Genomic DNA, 14,294 nt, shown 5'->3' on the forward strand with positions numbered 1-14,294 from the left:
GACTTATCGTCTATTTTTTATTTTTTTTTTTTTAATTTTATATATTTTTTTAAATTTTCAATTTTCCAATTTTTCAATTTTAAACTTTTCCACTTTGGGCTATTTCTCTTTTTCAATTTTTCAAATTTTCAAATTTTTGATCTTTCAGTGTTTTGATTTTCCAGTTTTTCGAGTTTTTAAATTCTACATTTTTCAATTTTTCGATTTTTTGATGTTTCAATTCTCAATTTTTTTCAATTCAATTTCTCGAGACTTCTATGCTTCGATCTTTTGACTATTTAATTTCCCAATTTTTCAATTTATCGTCTATTTTTTATTAATTTTTTTTAATTGTTTACTTTTTCTCAATTTTTCGACTTCTCGACTTTTCAGTTTCTGGATCTTTTGATGCTTTGATTTCTCAGTGTTTCAGTTTTTCCATTTTTTAATGTACTGATTTCTTGATTTTCGACGTTTCCGTTTTTCATTTTCAAATTTTTCGATGTTTTAATTTTTTAGTGTTTCGATTTCCCAATTGTTCGTCAATCCTGTTTTCGAATTTTTCAGTTTCTTAATTTTCAGTTGCCCGATGCTTTGATTTTCCGATTTTTCAATTTTTCGAAGTCATATTTTAGATTTTTCGATTTCTCAATTTTTCATTTCTTCAATGTGTCTCTATTTTTACAATTTATTGATATCTTGGTTTTTGATTTTGAAAAATGTTCCATTTTTCGATTTTTAAAATTCCTGTTCTTTCAAGTTTTCTATTTCCTAATTTTTCAACTGTTCAGGTTTGAGATTTTTTTTTATTTTTCGATTTCTTAGTTTTTCGAATTTTTAAATTTTAGGTTTTCGATTTTTTGATGCTTCGATTGCCCGATTTTTGGATTTTGAATTTTTCTATTTTTAAGATTTTTTGATTTCTCAATTTCTCGATATTCTGAATTTTAAATTTTAGGTTTTCCAGTTTTTTTTTTTTCGATTTCTCTATATTTCGATTTTTCGACTTATCGGTTTTAGAATTTTCAGATTTTCAGTTTTGCGATCATTAATTTTTTGATTTTTCAGTTTTTCGATTTCTCGATTTATCAAGATTTCTATGTTTCGATCTTTTGATCGCTCAATATCTAGATTATTCTTTTTTTCCATTTCCCAATTTATTGATTTTCTTTTAATCCTAAGTTTTGGAATTCTCCAACTTTCCGATTTTTCGATTTCTGGTTTTCTAGTTTTCGGACTTTTCAATTTTTAAATTTTCGATTTTCCAAATTTTCATTTCTTCCATATTTCTCTTTTTCAATTTTTCAAATTTTCAAATTTCTGAACTCTCAGTGTTTTGATTTTCCAATTTTTAGAGTTTATAAATTCTACATTTTTCAATTTTTCGATTTTTTGATGTTTCAATTCTCAATTTTTTTCAATTCAATTTCTCGAGACTTCTATGTTTCGATCTTTTGACTATTTAATTTCCCAATTTTTCAATTTATCGTCTATTTTTTATTATTTTTTTTTAATTGTTTATTTTTTCTCAATTTTTCGAGTTCTCGACTTTTCAGTTTCTGGATCTTTTGATGCTTTGATTTCTCAATGTTTCAGTTTTTCCATTTTTCGATGTTTCCATTTCACAATTGTAGGTCATTTCTATTTTGGAATTTTTCAGTTTTTCGATTCTTCAATTTTAGTAAGTTTCGATTTATTGACATCTCGGTTTTTGATTTTGAAAAATTTTCGAATGTTTTAATTTTTCAATATCCTAGTTTTTCGAATTTTTAAATTTTAGATTTTCGGTTTTTTGATTTCTCAATTTCTCGTTTTTCTTAAATAACCTTCAGCCAATTTTTTTGTTAACCGTTTGTCCACATTCAAAACGTCAAATTAAATTTTTTTTATCACCAAAAAAATTTTTTTTTTTGTTATAATTTCGAAAAAAATAAAAATGTTTTCCTGATTCTGATTTCATGTTATATTTAATACCTAGCTACCTATTAGATCTTTAACTACAATTTTGTATAGGCAACCAACAATGACTCCTGTTTTAGTATGTGTGGCAGTGTAAAACGGGTCCAGTGTCAAATCTGCCACTTCTAATCTGTCAAAAATATTCAAACTTCATTTTAATCTGTTTTTTTTTTTTTAAGAAAAACAACCCTCTAATTCAAACAACGCTTATTTATTAATTTATTAGGTAATTCAGTACATTTCATCATAATACGTCCTTTCAGCAATTCCAAAACTAAAAAATCTCCATATCTTCAGAACCACATAAAAATAGTTATAAAACATTACACTAATATCACTATCATACAATAAGCATACGTTCAAATACAGATTTAAAAATTTAAATACACAAAAGTCAATCAATCTCCTTTTTTACTCGCCCAAAACGGATCCAAACTATTCAACGGATCATCAATAATCTCTTGCTTCGTCTCCACCGGCGCCAACTTTTCTTCAGTCTTGATTTGCCCTACTTCGTTCAAAATCCTCTTCGCATGCCCTATAAAAAAAAAATAAAATAAAATAAAATAAAAAACAACAATAAATATAAAAAATGGGCGAGCGAAGCTCGCCACTCCTCACCTTGCGCCAACACCTGCTTCATATACGCCAAAAACGCCTCATACGCGAACTTCAAGTGCTCCCTATCCCTCAGCATGTTCCTCCTCCAGGCCCCCAGCTTCACCGCCAACCCCACCAAATCGGGCACCGCCACCGGGTTGCTCGTCACCTCGAGGATGGCGCTGACCAGCAGACACACCAGCCCGCTGCGACCGATCCCCGACGAGCAGTGCACGACCACCGGGTGCGCCGTGCTCCTCTGCTGCAGGAACAGGTTGGTGACCTCGGTGACGAAGGTGGCGAAGGGCTCGGGGTTGGTCGGGAAGAGGCTGCCGGGCCAGGAGGTGAACTGCAGGTGGAGAAGGACCCGCGAGTCGCGCTTCTCCGGGATGCCGATGGAGATGAGGCGCTCGATCCAGTGCGGCTTGACGGTGACGCTCACCAAGGAGACCACCAGGCCGGATAAAGCCAAGTCGCGACCTTTTTCGGTCGGCCAGTAGACGTCGGGGCCGGTTTCTGCGTCGCCGAGGAGGGACACGATGAGCTCGATTTGCTGCTCCTTGATCATGATCCAGAAGTCGGCGGTGGTGGAGGCGAGGGGCGCCTGGGCTACGATGAAGGGGGCGGCGTAGTAGGAGATGTCCTGGAAAGGGAAAGGAATTAGTTTAAGGACACGACGGAGGTCCTCTCTGATATTTTTTAAAACGAAAATTTAGAATTCAAACAATTTTAAATAAGTATAGAAATATTCAAGAACTGAAAAATAGAAAAATCTTTAAAAAATTAAAAAATTTAAAAACTGAAAAGCCGAAAAATTGAAAAACTGATAAACTAAAAGATCGAGAAATCTAAAAGTTCAAAATTTAAAAAATAGAACAATTATTGAAAATTCGGAAAATTGAATTGAAAAACTCAAAAATTAAGAAATTGCAAATTCCAAAATAGAAATGACAAAAAAAATCTAAGTTGACAAGATTATATTTGAAAAATTTGAAATAAAAAATTGAAAATATGTATTTAAATAAAAAAAAATCGGTAAATCTTGAGACTGAAAAACCGAAAAATTTAACATCGAGAATCGAAAAATCGAGGAATCGAATCAAAAAACTACAAAACTTTAAATTTAAAAACTCGAAATTGAATTGAAAAACTCAAAAATCAAGAAACTGCAAAGTTCCAAAATAGAAATGACAAAAAAATCCAAGTTGACAAGATTACATTTGAAAAATTTGAAATAAAATATTGAAAATATTTAAATAAAAAAAAATCGGTAAATCTTGAGACTGAAAAACCGAAAAATTTAACATCGAGAATCGAAAAATCGAGGAATCGAATCAAAAAACTACAAAACTTTAAATTTAAAAACTCGAAATTGAATTGAAAAACTCAAAAATCAAGAAACTGCAAAGTTCCAAAATAGAAATGACAAAAAAATCTAAGTTGACAAGATTACATTTGAAAAATTTTAAATAAAATATTGAAAATATTTAAATAAAAAAAAATCGGTAAATCTTGAGACTGAAAAACAGAAAAATTTAACATCGAGAATCGAAAAATCGAGGAATCGAATAAAAAAACTACAAAACTTTAAATTTAAAAACTCGAAAATTTGTAAAATAGAAATATCGAAGAACTGAAAATCGAAAAATCAACAAATCGAAAATTTTAAATTTTAAAAATTGAAAAATTAAAATCGCGAAAAATTGAAAAATCAAGGAAGCGAAACATCAAAAATTTTTTAAATCGAAAAAGTAAAAAAATTGCGAAATCCGTAAACTGAAAAATAGATTAAATGAAAATATCGAAGAAAAATTGAACAATGGATAAGTAAAAAAATTCCAAAACTGAAACACCGAGAAACTGAAGAATTGAGAAATCGAAAAGTCAAAAACCTACAATTAAAAAATCGAAATATGGAAAAATCTGAAAAACGAGATCGAAAAGTCAAAAAACCGAAAAACTGAAAAATCGGGAAATTGGGAAATCAAAAAGTCGAAAAATTCAAAACTCTGCAGTTGAATTTTTTGAAATTATTTGGATTTTTGGATTTTTTGAAATCTTTGGAATTTTTAGATTTTTAGTTTTATTTTAACTTATTTGAGTTTCTTGCGTTTATTGAATTTTTGGATTTCTTTAATTTTTTTGATTTTCTATTTGATTTCATTGGATTTTTTGAGTTCAATTTTTTGGATGTTTGAAATTTTTGGATTTTTTGATTTTTAGAATTTTTGGATTTTTTTTTATTTTCTACTTAGTTTTATTAGATTTTTGAGTTTCTTGCATTCCTTGAATTTTTTGGTTTTTAAAATTTTTGGCACTTTTTAATTTTTTGGATTGTTTGGATTTTTTTGGATTTTAAGATATTTTTTTGAATTTTTGGATATTTTGAATTTTTTGGATTGTTTGGATGTTTACAATTTTTGGATTTTTTTAATTTTTTCGATTTTCTATTTGGTTTTATTAGATTTGTTGAGTTTATTGCATTCCATAAATTTTTTGGGCTTTTTAAATTTGATTTTTTAGATTTTTTGGATTGTTAGAATATTTTGGATTTCATAAATTTTTTTAACAGGAAAATTGAATATTCGAAATAATGAAATATTGAATATCAAAAAACTGAAAAATCAAGAAATCGAAGTCAGAAAATCCAAAATGAAGAAAAAAGAAAAATTGAAGAACCGAAAAACTGAAAAATCAGGGAATTGAAAAAATCCAAAATAGAAATGACGGAAATTTGGGAACTCGAAAAGCCGAAAAATCGGAAAATCGAGAAATCGAATCATTGTAGTCGAGATATCGAGAAATGGGAAATTAAAAAATTCGAAATGTCGATTAATCGAGAAATTGGAAAATCTAAAAGTCGAAAACTGCAAAACTTTTCAGTTGGGTTTTTTGGATTTTTTAAATTTTTTGGATTTTTGCTTCTTTGGATTTTTTGAAATCTTTGGAATATATGTTTTTTTGATTTTTTGGTTTTTCTATTTGATTTTTTGAGTTTCTCGCATTTCTTGAATTTTTTGGATTTTAAAAATTTTGGGATTTTTTTTTGGATTTTCTATTTAGTTTTGTTAGACTTTTTGTGTGTATTTCATTCCTTGACTTTTTTTGGGTTTTGCAATTTTTTGGCATTTTCTATTTAGTTTTATTAAATTTTTTGAGTTTCTTGCATTTCTTGAATTTTTTGGATTTTTTGAATTTTTAAATTTTTTTGATTTTTTGAATATTTGGTTTTATTAGATTTGTTCAGTTTCTTGCATTCCTTGAATTTTTTGAGTTTTTAAAATTTTGGATTTTTTGATTGTTTAAATTTTTCGATTTTTTGAATTTTTCAAATTTTTTGGATCGGAAAATTGGGAAACTAAAGAATCAAAAAATTGAAAAATGCAAATATCGAAATACCGAAATATTGGATGGATATTCGAAATCATGAAATACTGAAAATCAAAAAACTGAAAAATCAAGAAATCAAAGTCCGAAAATCCAAAATTAAAAAAAAAACGAAAAATTGAAGAACCGAAAAACCGAAAAATCAGAAAATTGCAAAAGTCCAAAACAGAAATGACGAAAATTTGGGAAATCGAAAAGCCGAAAAATCGACACATTGTTATGTCGAGAAATCGAGAAATGGGAAATTAAAAAATCGAAATGTCGATTAATCGGGAAATTGGGAAATCAAAAAGTCGAAAACTTCAAAACTCTTCAGTAAGTTTTTTTTTTGATTTCTTGGATTTTCTATTTAATTTCACGAGACTTTTTGAGTTTCTTGCATTCTTTGAATTTTTTGGTTTTTAAAATTTCTGTCATTTTTTGATTTTTTGGATTGTTTGAATTTTTTGAAATCTTTGGAATTTTTGTTTTTTTTTTTTGGATTTTCAATTTAGTTTTATTAGATTTTTTGAGTTTCTTGCATTTCTTGATTTTTTTTGACTTTTCCAAATTTTTGAAATGTTTTGGATTTTTTGAATTTTTCGATTTTTTAAATCTTTGGAATTTTTGGATTTTTTTATTTTCTTTTTGATTTCATTTTATTTTTTGAGTTTCTTGCATTTCTGGAATTTTTTGGATTTTAAAATTTTTTGATTTTTAAAATTTATAATTTTTTGGTTTTTCTATTTAGGTTTATTAGACTTTTTGAGTTTCTTGCATTCTTTGAATTTTTTGGTTTTTAAAATTTCTGGCATTTTTTGATTTTTTGGATTGTTTGAATTTTTTGAAATCTTTGGAATTTTTGTTTTTTTTTTGGATTTTCAATTTAGTTTTATTAGATTTTTTGAGTCTCTTGCATTTCTTGATTTTTTTTGACTTTTCCAAATTTTTGAAATGTTTTGGATTTTTTGAATTTTTGGATTTTTTAAATCTTTGGAATTTTTTTATTTTCTTTTTGATTTCATTTTATTTTTTGAGTTTCTTGCATTTCTGGAATTTTTTGGAATTTTAAATTTTTTTATTTTTAAAATTTATAATTTTTTGGTTTTTCTATTTAGGTTTATTAGACTTTTTGAGTTTCTTACATTCTCTGAATTTTTTGGGTTTTTAAAATTTTTGGCATTTTTTGATTTTTTGGATTGTTTGAATTTTTTGAAATCCGTGGAATTTTTGGTTTTTTTTTTTGGATTTTCACTTTGGTTTTATTAGATTTTTTGAGTTTCTTGCATTTCTTGAATTTTTTAGATTTTTAGAAATTTTTGGATTTTTTTGATTTCTTGAATTTTCTATTTGGTTTTGTTAAGATTTGTTGAGTTTCTTGTATTCTTTGAATTTTTTGGGTGTTTTAAATTTTTGACTTTTTGATTACTTGTATTTTTTTGTATTTTTCGATTTTTTGATTTTTTTGTATTTTTTAGCTTTTAAGATATTATTTCGAATTTTTGGATTTTCTAATTTGTTTGGGTTGTTTGGATTTTTTGGATCGGAAAATTGGAAAACTAAAGAATCGAAAAATTGAAAAATGCTAATATCGAAATATCGAAAAATTGGATAATCAAAATACTGAAATATTGAAAATCAAAAAACTGAAAAATCAAGAAATCGAAGTCAGAAAAACTAAAATTAAAAAAAAAGAAAAGTTGAAGAACCGAAAAACTGAAAAATCAGGGAATTGAAAAAATCCAAAACAGAAATGACGAAAATTTGGGAAATCGAAAAGTCGAAAAATCGAGAAATCGAAAAGTGGAAAAACCAAAAAATAGAAAAATCAATAGTTTAAAAAATCGTTAAAATGAAAAACCGAAAAATCTACCAAGAAAACGAAAAATCGAAAAATCACGGAATTGAAATAACCATCTAAAATTTAAAAATTAGAAAAATTGAAAAACAGAAACATCGAAAAACTGAAAACTCGAAAAATCGAGCAATCGAAAAATTTATAACATTGACAACTGAAAAATGAAAATATCGAAAAATTGAAGAATCGAGAAATTGGAAAAGTAAAAAATCCAGAAATGGAAAATCAAAAAGTAGAAAAATCCGAAAATTGAAGAAAAATTAAAAAATCCCAAAACTACAACATTGAGAAAATCCGAAATTAAAAAAAAAACAAAAACCAGGAAATTGAAAAAATCCAATACAGAAATGACAATTTGGAAAATCGAAAAATTGAAAATGGAAAATTAAAGAACCGAAAATTTAAAAAATGGGGAAATTGAAAATATCTAAAACAGAAATGATGAAAATTTGGGAAATCAAAAATCCGAAAAATTGAAAAACCGAGAAACCGAAACATCGAGAAGTTGAAAAACTGAAATATCGAAAAATCGAAACACCAAAAAAGTAAGAAATCAAAAAGTGGAAAATAACAGAGTAATCGAAAAATTGGTATCTCTACAATTTTGATTTTTTTCCCAAAAATCTCGATATCCAGGATAAAAATTCAACACGGATTAATAAACCAGAAGTTCAGGACTGTTACCTTTAATCATTTAAATAACAAATAAATTAACAAAATTGTAGGATGACATCATTAATTCGGAGGAGGGGGTATGAACGGATAAGTTTAAAGTGTTACAAAATTCTGAATTTTTCTCCAAAACTGCATGCTCAAGGTAAAAACTCAAGACAGATTCATAAACTACAAATGAAGGAGTGTGTTATTTTATAAAATTTAAATACCATTAATACCGTAAAATTTGGAGATGACGAAATTCCATTGTTGACATGGATGAGCACACAAATTTTGGTTAACGTTTCACCATCTACATGACATTCCTAACATATATACATAGAAAATTTGACAACAATCGGTGCGGTAGTTTCGGATATTATCTCTCTAATAAAAATCCGGACAGACTTCAGACAATGTACCACTTGATCCCAACAACCACCATAGTTAATACTTACTTTAACATGCGACGCGTTAATATAATCATCCTTGGCCCCCTTCAGCTCCACCCTCGAATAGTCGTACGGTAAAATATCCGGGTAGCGATTCTTCATCGGGTAGCACCTCGCCACCGAGATCGCCTTCTTCTCCAGCTCCTGTTTATCCTGGATCTCCTTCCACTTCAACTCCAAATTCGTCGGCCCGCTCAGCGTCTTGTTCGGCAACACGTCCACGAACTTCTCGAACTTGTCGACCTCCAACGCGAACAACTTCTTCACTTCCGCGTTATTCAACGGCTTCCGGTTGATCACCTTCTCCATCTTGGGATTCTGGACTTCCTCCTTGGTCGCCACGACCTTAACCGGCTTCGGCACTTCCGCCACCTCCGACGGCTTCTGCTGCGGAATCAACGGCGCCTGGTTCACAGTGAAGTCCAACCCCGTCAGAAGATCGATATTGGACTCCTTGGTGGTGGTGGCCACCGAAGTCTCGGCTTGAGTAGGCACCACGTAACCGTAGCCGTTGGAGTAGCTGACGTAGCCGCCTTGCGAGTAGTTGTAGTAGTAGGGGTACTGGCCGGTGACGTCATAACTGGGGTAGTTCTGGCCGTTGCTCATCACGTAGCTGGCGCCCCCCGAACCCGAACTCTTGATGTCGATGGAGGGGGAGGAGTAGGTGGCGCTCACACTCGGGAGGGAGATGTTGGGGCGGACCGAAGTCGCGTACTCTGCATCGAACGAATTCGAATAGGTGTAGGTTTGAGGCGGGGCGACTTGTTGGGAGGGGTCGTAACCGGTGGGGTAGTAGGCGGTGGGTTTGTAGGATTCGGGGGGTTCGTAGGCGGGCGTGGGTTGAGATTGGTTGTAAAGCGGAGTGGGTGTGGGCGTGGCTACACTTGACACTTGAGTGTAAGCGGTAGGCGGTGTCGGTGTAGGCGCGGCGTAGTTGACTACGTTTGACGGTTGGTTGTAGGTGGGAGGAGTCGGTGTGGGCGTGGCTTCTTCCGGCTGCGTGTAGGCGTACTGGGTGTTGTAGTGCGCACTTTGGGCGTAGCTTTGATCGTATAAGCTTGCGGGTTGGTTGACTTGGGCGTACCCGTAATTCGTGGCAGGTGGTTGGTTAACCTGGCCATAGTTTACGCCGGGTTGGTTAATCTGGCTTTGGTACGTCGCCATTTGTTCGTTTGATTGGTTGTAGGCGGTTGAAGGCGTGGTGAATCCCATCGAGTAGTTCGGGTATTGGTTGCTTTGGGTGACGCTCGAAATGGGTTGGTACATATCAGTGGTAACGGTGAAAGCTTGCTTATTGATGTTACTGGGTGAAGCGGAGGGTTGGGGGTAGTTGTACCCTCCTGGGTAACTATATTGTGGGTGTTGTCCCGTCCTTAACCCCGCCATCCTCTCCGCTAACGCTTGGTCGACAATGTAGCCGCTCTGCTCCTGGGGTTTGGTCACCACCGGGTCGTTATTGACCTCTGAACCTAGTGGTGCGGGCCGAACCGCTGGAGGCCACGTAGGAGCGTCTGGGACACTCTGGGGGACATAGTATTGAGCATCCCTCGCCGCCCCCCTTTTTCGCGTATCCAAATAGTCCTTCAGCTTCGGCGCCGTGTTTATAGGTGGCGCCGATACCTCCTCCTTCGTCACAGTCACGGAGTTCTTCAGCAACATCTGTTCCCTTTCCTCCTGCTGCACCTTCGACGCACTCCGAATCCTCTGCAACAACTTCGACACGTTCGTCTCCAACTTATTATAAAAATCGATTCCTTTGGTGGCTTTCGCCACCAGGTCCTCGTACGTATCGAACGACGTGATCAACGCCGTCACCGTCGCGTTGCGCTTACTAATCACGTCCTGCAGGTACCTCCGAGTGTTCATGGAGCGCGCGTAGGCGTCAACAAACGCCTTGAGGATGTTCTCCTGCGCCGTCACGTTCTGCTCGATCAAACTCGCCAACTCCTGGTGCTTCTGCAGCTCTTGCTGGAACAGCTGGTCCAGGGGTTGGTCGGGTTGGCGCGTCACCAACACGCTGGTGATGTCGTCCTTGTGGACCGCTTCGCGGAACTGCGTCCACAGCATAGCTCTTTGATTCCGCATCTCCTCCACCTTGGCGATGAGGGTCTCGATTTCTTTGACGCAGTTCTCGTCCACGTTGGGGTTGGGGAGTTCCACGGAGGGTATTTGCTTCTGGAGCTCCATCAGCGGCTGACACAGTATTTTGAGGTTGGCGACGTGGGTGGTCATCGCCTTGTGGAGGTTCTGGTTGGAGTCGTTGGCTTTGTTGTGGGCTTCGCGGTACTTGGAGGCTTCCCGGGATAGGTCCGTCGCGATTATGCTCGGGGGGCGCTTGCCCATTAGTTCTTGGTACTCTTTTTCTGACTGCTCTTCTTGTTTGAGGAGCTCCTGGATTTCGTTGAGCATGGACTCGACTTCGTGGTAGCTGTTGGAGAGCTTCCCCATCGCGGCGACTAAGTCCTGGGTGGCTGTGGGTTTAGCGCTGATGGCGGCAGCTCGGTCCACGAGGTCCTGCGACAACCCGGTGGCCTGCCGCATCTGCAACAAACGCACGGTAAAATTCATTTTTGAATTCAAGTTTACCGCGCACCTGCGTGAACACGTCCAGCTGCAGCGACGACATGAACTCCGCCAGCGCTTGGTCCTTCATCTCCACCAGCTCCCCCAGCTGCCTCAGCTTCTGCGCCTTCTTCTCGCTGTACAGCGACGACGCCTCGTGCGCCTCCATGGGTACCAAGCGCGCGAAAATGTCCGGCCCCGAGACCTCGACGTCGTTCACGTTGAACGCGATCCCTTTAACCAAGGAGGCCCCCTTGACTTCCTGGAGCGCGTGCTTCTCCGGCACCTCCTCGTGGTAAATGAACTCGTTCTCGTTCTTGGCCGCCTTTCGCTTGCCCTCGATCACGTCCGACGTAAAAGCTATAGACTCAGAAAAATCCTGCGGAAAGTAGAGCGGTCCTAGCGCAGTCCTCACTGTCGTCATACTCACTTTCTGCTGCTTCAACCCAGCTACCTTACGCGCTTCGTCGAGCTGCTCGGACGCGGCCTGGTAGAAGGCGACGCGTTCGCCCATCTTTTGCTGCTCTTCGGCCTGCTGGCCTTGGAAGAGGAGCGCGATGGCTTTGTAGTAGACGGACTTGAAGGAGAGGTATTTCGACCACTCCTTGGTGGTTTTGCCGCCGATGAAGTTGCTGAAGGAGCTCTCGCCGTCGCCGACGGTGAGGAGCGACAGGGAGCGTTTGTAGTGGTCCACCACCTGGACGGCGACCTTGGCTGAAATTTAAAAGCGTCAGTTGGACGTGGGGGCGGCCGACGGAAATTACCCGTGATCGTCGCCTTGCGGTTATCCATCATGCTCTTTTCGAGAATGCACTCCTGCGCCTGCGCCAAGCAGACCTGCTGCATGAAGTGGATAATCTCGACGGAGGAGATGTAAGGGATCATTTGATAATACGATTCTTTGATGGTCTGAAAATTTCAAACTATGACTTGATGACAAACAGACAGACAGACAGACAGACCTGGAAAGCCCACGCCGCGCACTGGAAATGTGTGCACGCCATCTTCAACCCGTCGGGCGTAGCCCGACTATCGAGGGCCCCCAGCTGCGTATGCACAGCCCCAATATTATACAAAATACACATCATTTCAAACCGAATATCCTGGACGCTACACTGCAAACTTGTGTAGTTATCCTTCCACGAAAAAAACACCGCTGCCGCTTGGTACTCGTGCATGGGAAACCGCGACTTGAGAAAGTGCAGCTGGCAGTAGTATTTTTTCAATAGTTGACACCCCGTCACATCTATGGGGGCTCGTAACGCGGCGCTACGCAGCGACTCCAAGTTGTTGATTTCCGTGCCATAGGACTCCGGGTCTTCGTTGTAGAAGCTTGCAATGTACTGGAACAACAAAGCAGTGACAAGGGGGCCCCAATTTCGATTTTAGGGTGGCTACCTGTTTCAGGGCTGGTCCAAACTGTGCCGGTTCGGAACTGTACTTTAATTCAAAGCTGATCATGGGTAATTTGGGCATAGCCTCCATCGTGCTTGTTTTTGTTTTGTACTGAGGAATGAATCACGAATCGATAGGAGGGGAGCTGAAACGAGGGCGCGTTATGGGGGCGACGTAATCAGAAAAAATTACCTTGTTTGAGGGTTAAAATTCACATTTGAGACGAATTCAGAGCGCGAAAACGCAACGCAAAATTTCTCGCCACTAATAAAAACAAACACAACGCATTTTTATTAATTTTTTACCAAAATGACACATGACGTTTGGTTTAAATGACAAACGATGACTCAGTTTGGGGGAAAATGAACGCGCTAAACACAGGACGTGATCATCACTAACAATTTTTAAATAAACTTGAATTTGAGGCGTTATTAATTTTTTTGGACATTCTTTTTACTTGATTAGACTATTTGTTGCGATAATATCAAACAAAGTGACAATTGCAAACGCGCCAGTTTTTAAATACATGTCAAAATGGTACTTTTTCACCACAAAAAGAAAACAAAAATATAATTCGTTTTGTTGTGTAATGACTCAAAAAATTTCCCGTTTCGTAAAAAACCAATTTCCACCTCTACTTTCCGCCTTTGTTTACTGACAACGTCAATAATCACCTAACCTCACTTCCTCGCTCCATTTTCTCCTCTTCCGCCAGTTTTTCGCGAATTATGGCTTGAGCTATGGTACGTATTGCACAACGTTATTTGATTTCTCGCCGTGTCTCTACCCCTAATTCGTCGATTCCAGAGTCTTCCTGTCTCCCCCAGGACCCAACAATATGGCATCGAAGCAATCCCAGGAACTCTCCTACATCTCCAAAGCGGAAAACCTGAATAGACAAGTCGACCAGTACAGAAGTGACTTGAACATAGCCATAAGTGGCGCCGTCGAGCGAATAATCCGCGAGAATGAGCGCTTCCTGTCAGCCTTCTCCTCCGGTAGTTCTAGCAAAGAAATGATCATGAGGAGCTTGATGGAGTTTGCTGCGGAGCCGTCCAACGTCGATGAGTTCGCCGACATGATCGGGGACATCACGACGAATTTGCCTGACTTAGGTGCCTTAAATATGACCATAAGTGCTATCGTGGATGGGAGACAGTTCAGGGGGTTTGTCATGAGCTTGTTGGGGGTGTTTAAGGAGAATTTGGGGAAGGGGAAGGATGACAAGCAGAAATTCACCGGCGATGAGCTTATCTGGGAGATAAGTCAGACGGTGGCTGATTATGTCGCGGATTTGACGGTGGATTTTGTTTGGGATAAGGTGATTAATGAGGATGACGACGTGGAAACTTAATGTGGTATTCATTGGCTGTTATGACTTAATGTGACTTAAGAAATAAGTAGCTTTATTTTATTTAATTTTTGTTTGTTTTGTTGTACTTTTTAATATATTTTAATGTCTATAGGTT

General features: G+C 36.5%; 2 protein-coding genes across 3 annotated transcripts; one reads left to right on the top strand and one right to left on the bottom strand.

Annotated features, from left to right (window-relative positions):
- Positions 1 to 2,130: 2,130 nt before the first annotated feature.
- Positions 2,131 to 13,176, bottom strand: LOC135137162 (tyrosine-protein phosphatase non-receptor type 23). 2 transcript variants are annotated; one of them, XM_064066754.1, is made up of 9 exons: positions 13,018 to 13,175; positions 12,829 to 12,970; positions 12,393 to 12,773; positions 12,195 to 12,339; positions 11,861 to 12,144; positions 11,462 to 11,809; positions 8,875 to 11,409; positions 2,560 to 3,181; positions 2,131 to 2,476 (listed from the first exon to the last, which is right to left on the bottom strand). In XM_064066754.1, the coding sequence occupies exons 2-9, from the start codon at positions 12,913 to 12,915 to the stop codon at positions 2,337 to 2,339; spliced, it is 4,542 nt and encodes a 1,513-aa protein (XP_063922824.1). In that variant the 5' UTR covers positions 12,916 to 12,970; positions 13,018 to 13,175; the 3' UTR covers positions 2,131 to 2,336. The 2 variants fall into 2 exon arrangements, with proteins under 2 accessions (XP_063922824.1, XP_063922823.1); XM_064066753.1 differs by having other exon boundaries at positions 11,462 to 12,144; positions 13,018 to 13,176.
- Positions 13,177 to 13,365: 189 nt separating this feature from the next.
- Positions 13,366 to 14,294, top strand: LOC135137163 (uncharacterized). Its single transcript, XM_064066755.1, has 2 exons — positions 13,366 to 13,568; positions 13,633 to 14,294. Exon 2 carries the CDS (start codon positions 13,664 to 13,666, stop codon positions 14,177 to 14,179), a length of 516 nt encoding a protein of 171 aa, XP_063922825.1. The 5' UTR covers positions 13,366 to 13,568; positions 13,633 to 13,663; the 3' UTR covers positions 14,180 to 14,294.

This window comes from Zophobas morio, unplaced genomic scaffold, assembly GCF_036711695.1.
Source record: "Zophobas morio isolate AGI-343-1 ecotype UQ-CSIRO unplaced genomic scaffold, CSIRO_AGI_Zmor_V1 ptg000028l, whole genome shotgun sequence".
Classification (NCBI taxonomy): domain Eukaryota; kingdom Metazoa; phylum Arthropoda; class Insecta; order Coleoptera; family Tenebrionidae; genus Zophobas; species Zophobas morio.

Excerpts from the sequence above, each read along its gene's own strand:
- LOC135137163 (XM_064066755.1), top strand. The coding sequence starts at position 13,664 with ATGGCATCGAAGCAATCCCAGGAACTCTCCTACATCTCCAAAGCGGAA.
- LOC135137162 (XM_064066753.1), bottom strand. The coding sequence starts at position 12,915 with ATGGAGGCTATGCCCAAATTACCCATGATCAGCTTTGAATTAAAGTAC. Across the intron at positions 12,145-12,194 it reads CCGCAAGGCGACGATCACGG|CCAAGGTCGCCGTCCAGGTG; the intron begins GTAATTTCCGTC and ends TTTAAATTTCAG. Across the intron at positions 11,410-11,461 it reads AGCTGGACGTGTTCACGCAG|ATGCGGCAGGCCACCGGGTT; the intron begins GTGCGCGGTAAA and ends CGTTTGTTGCAG.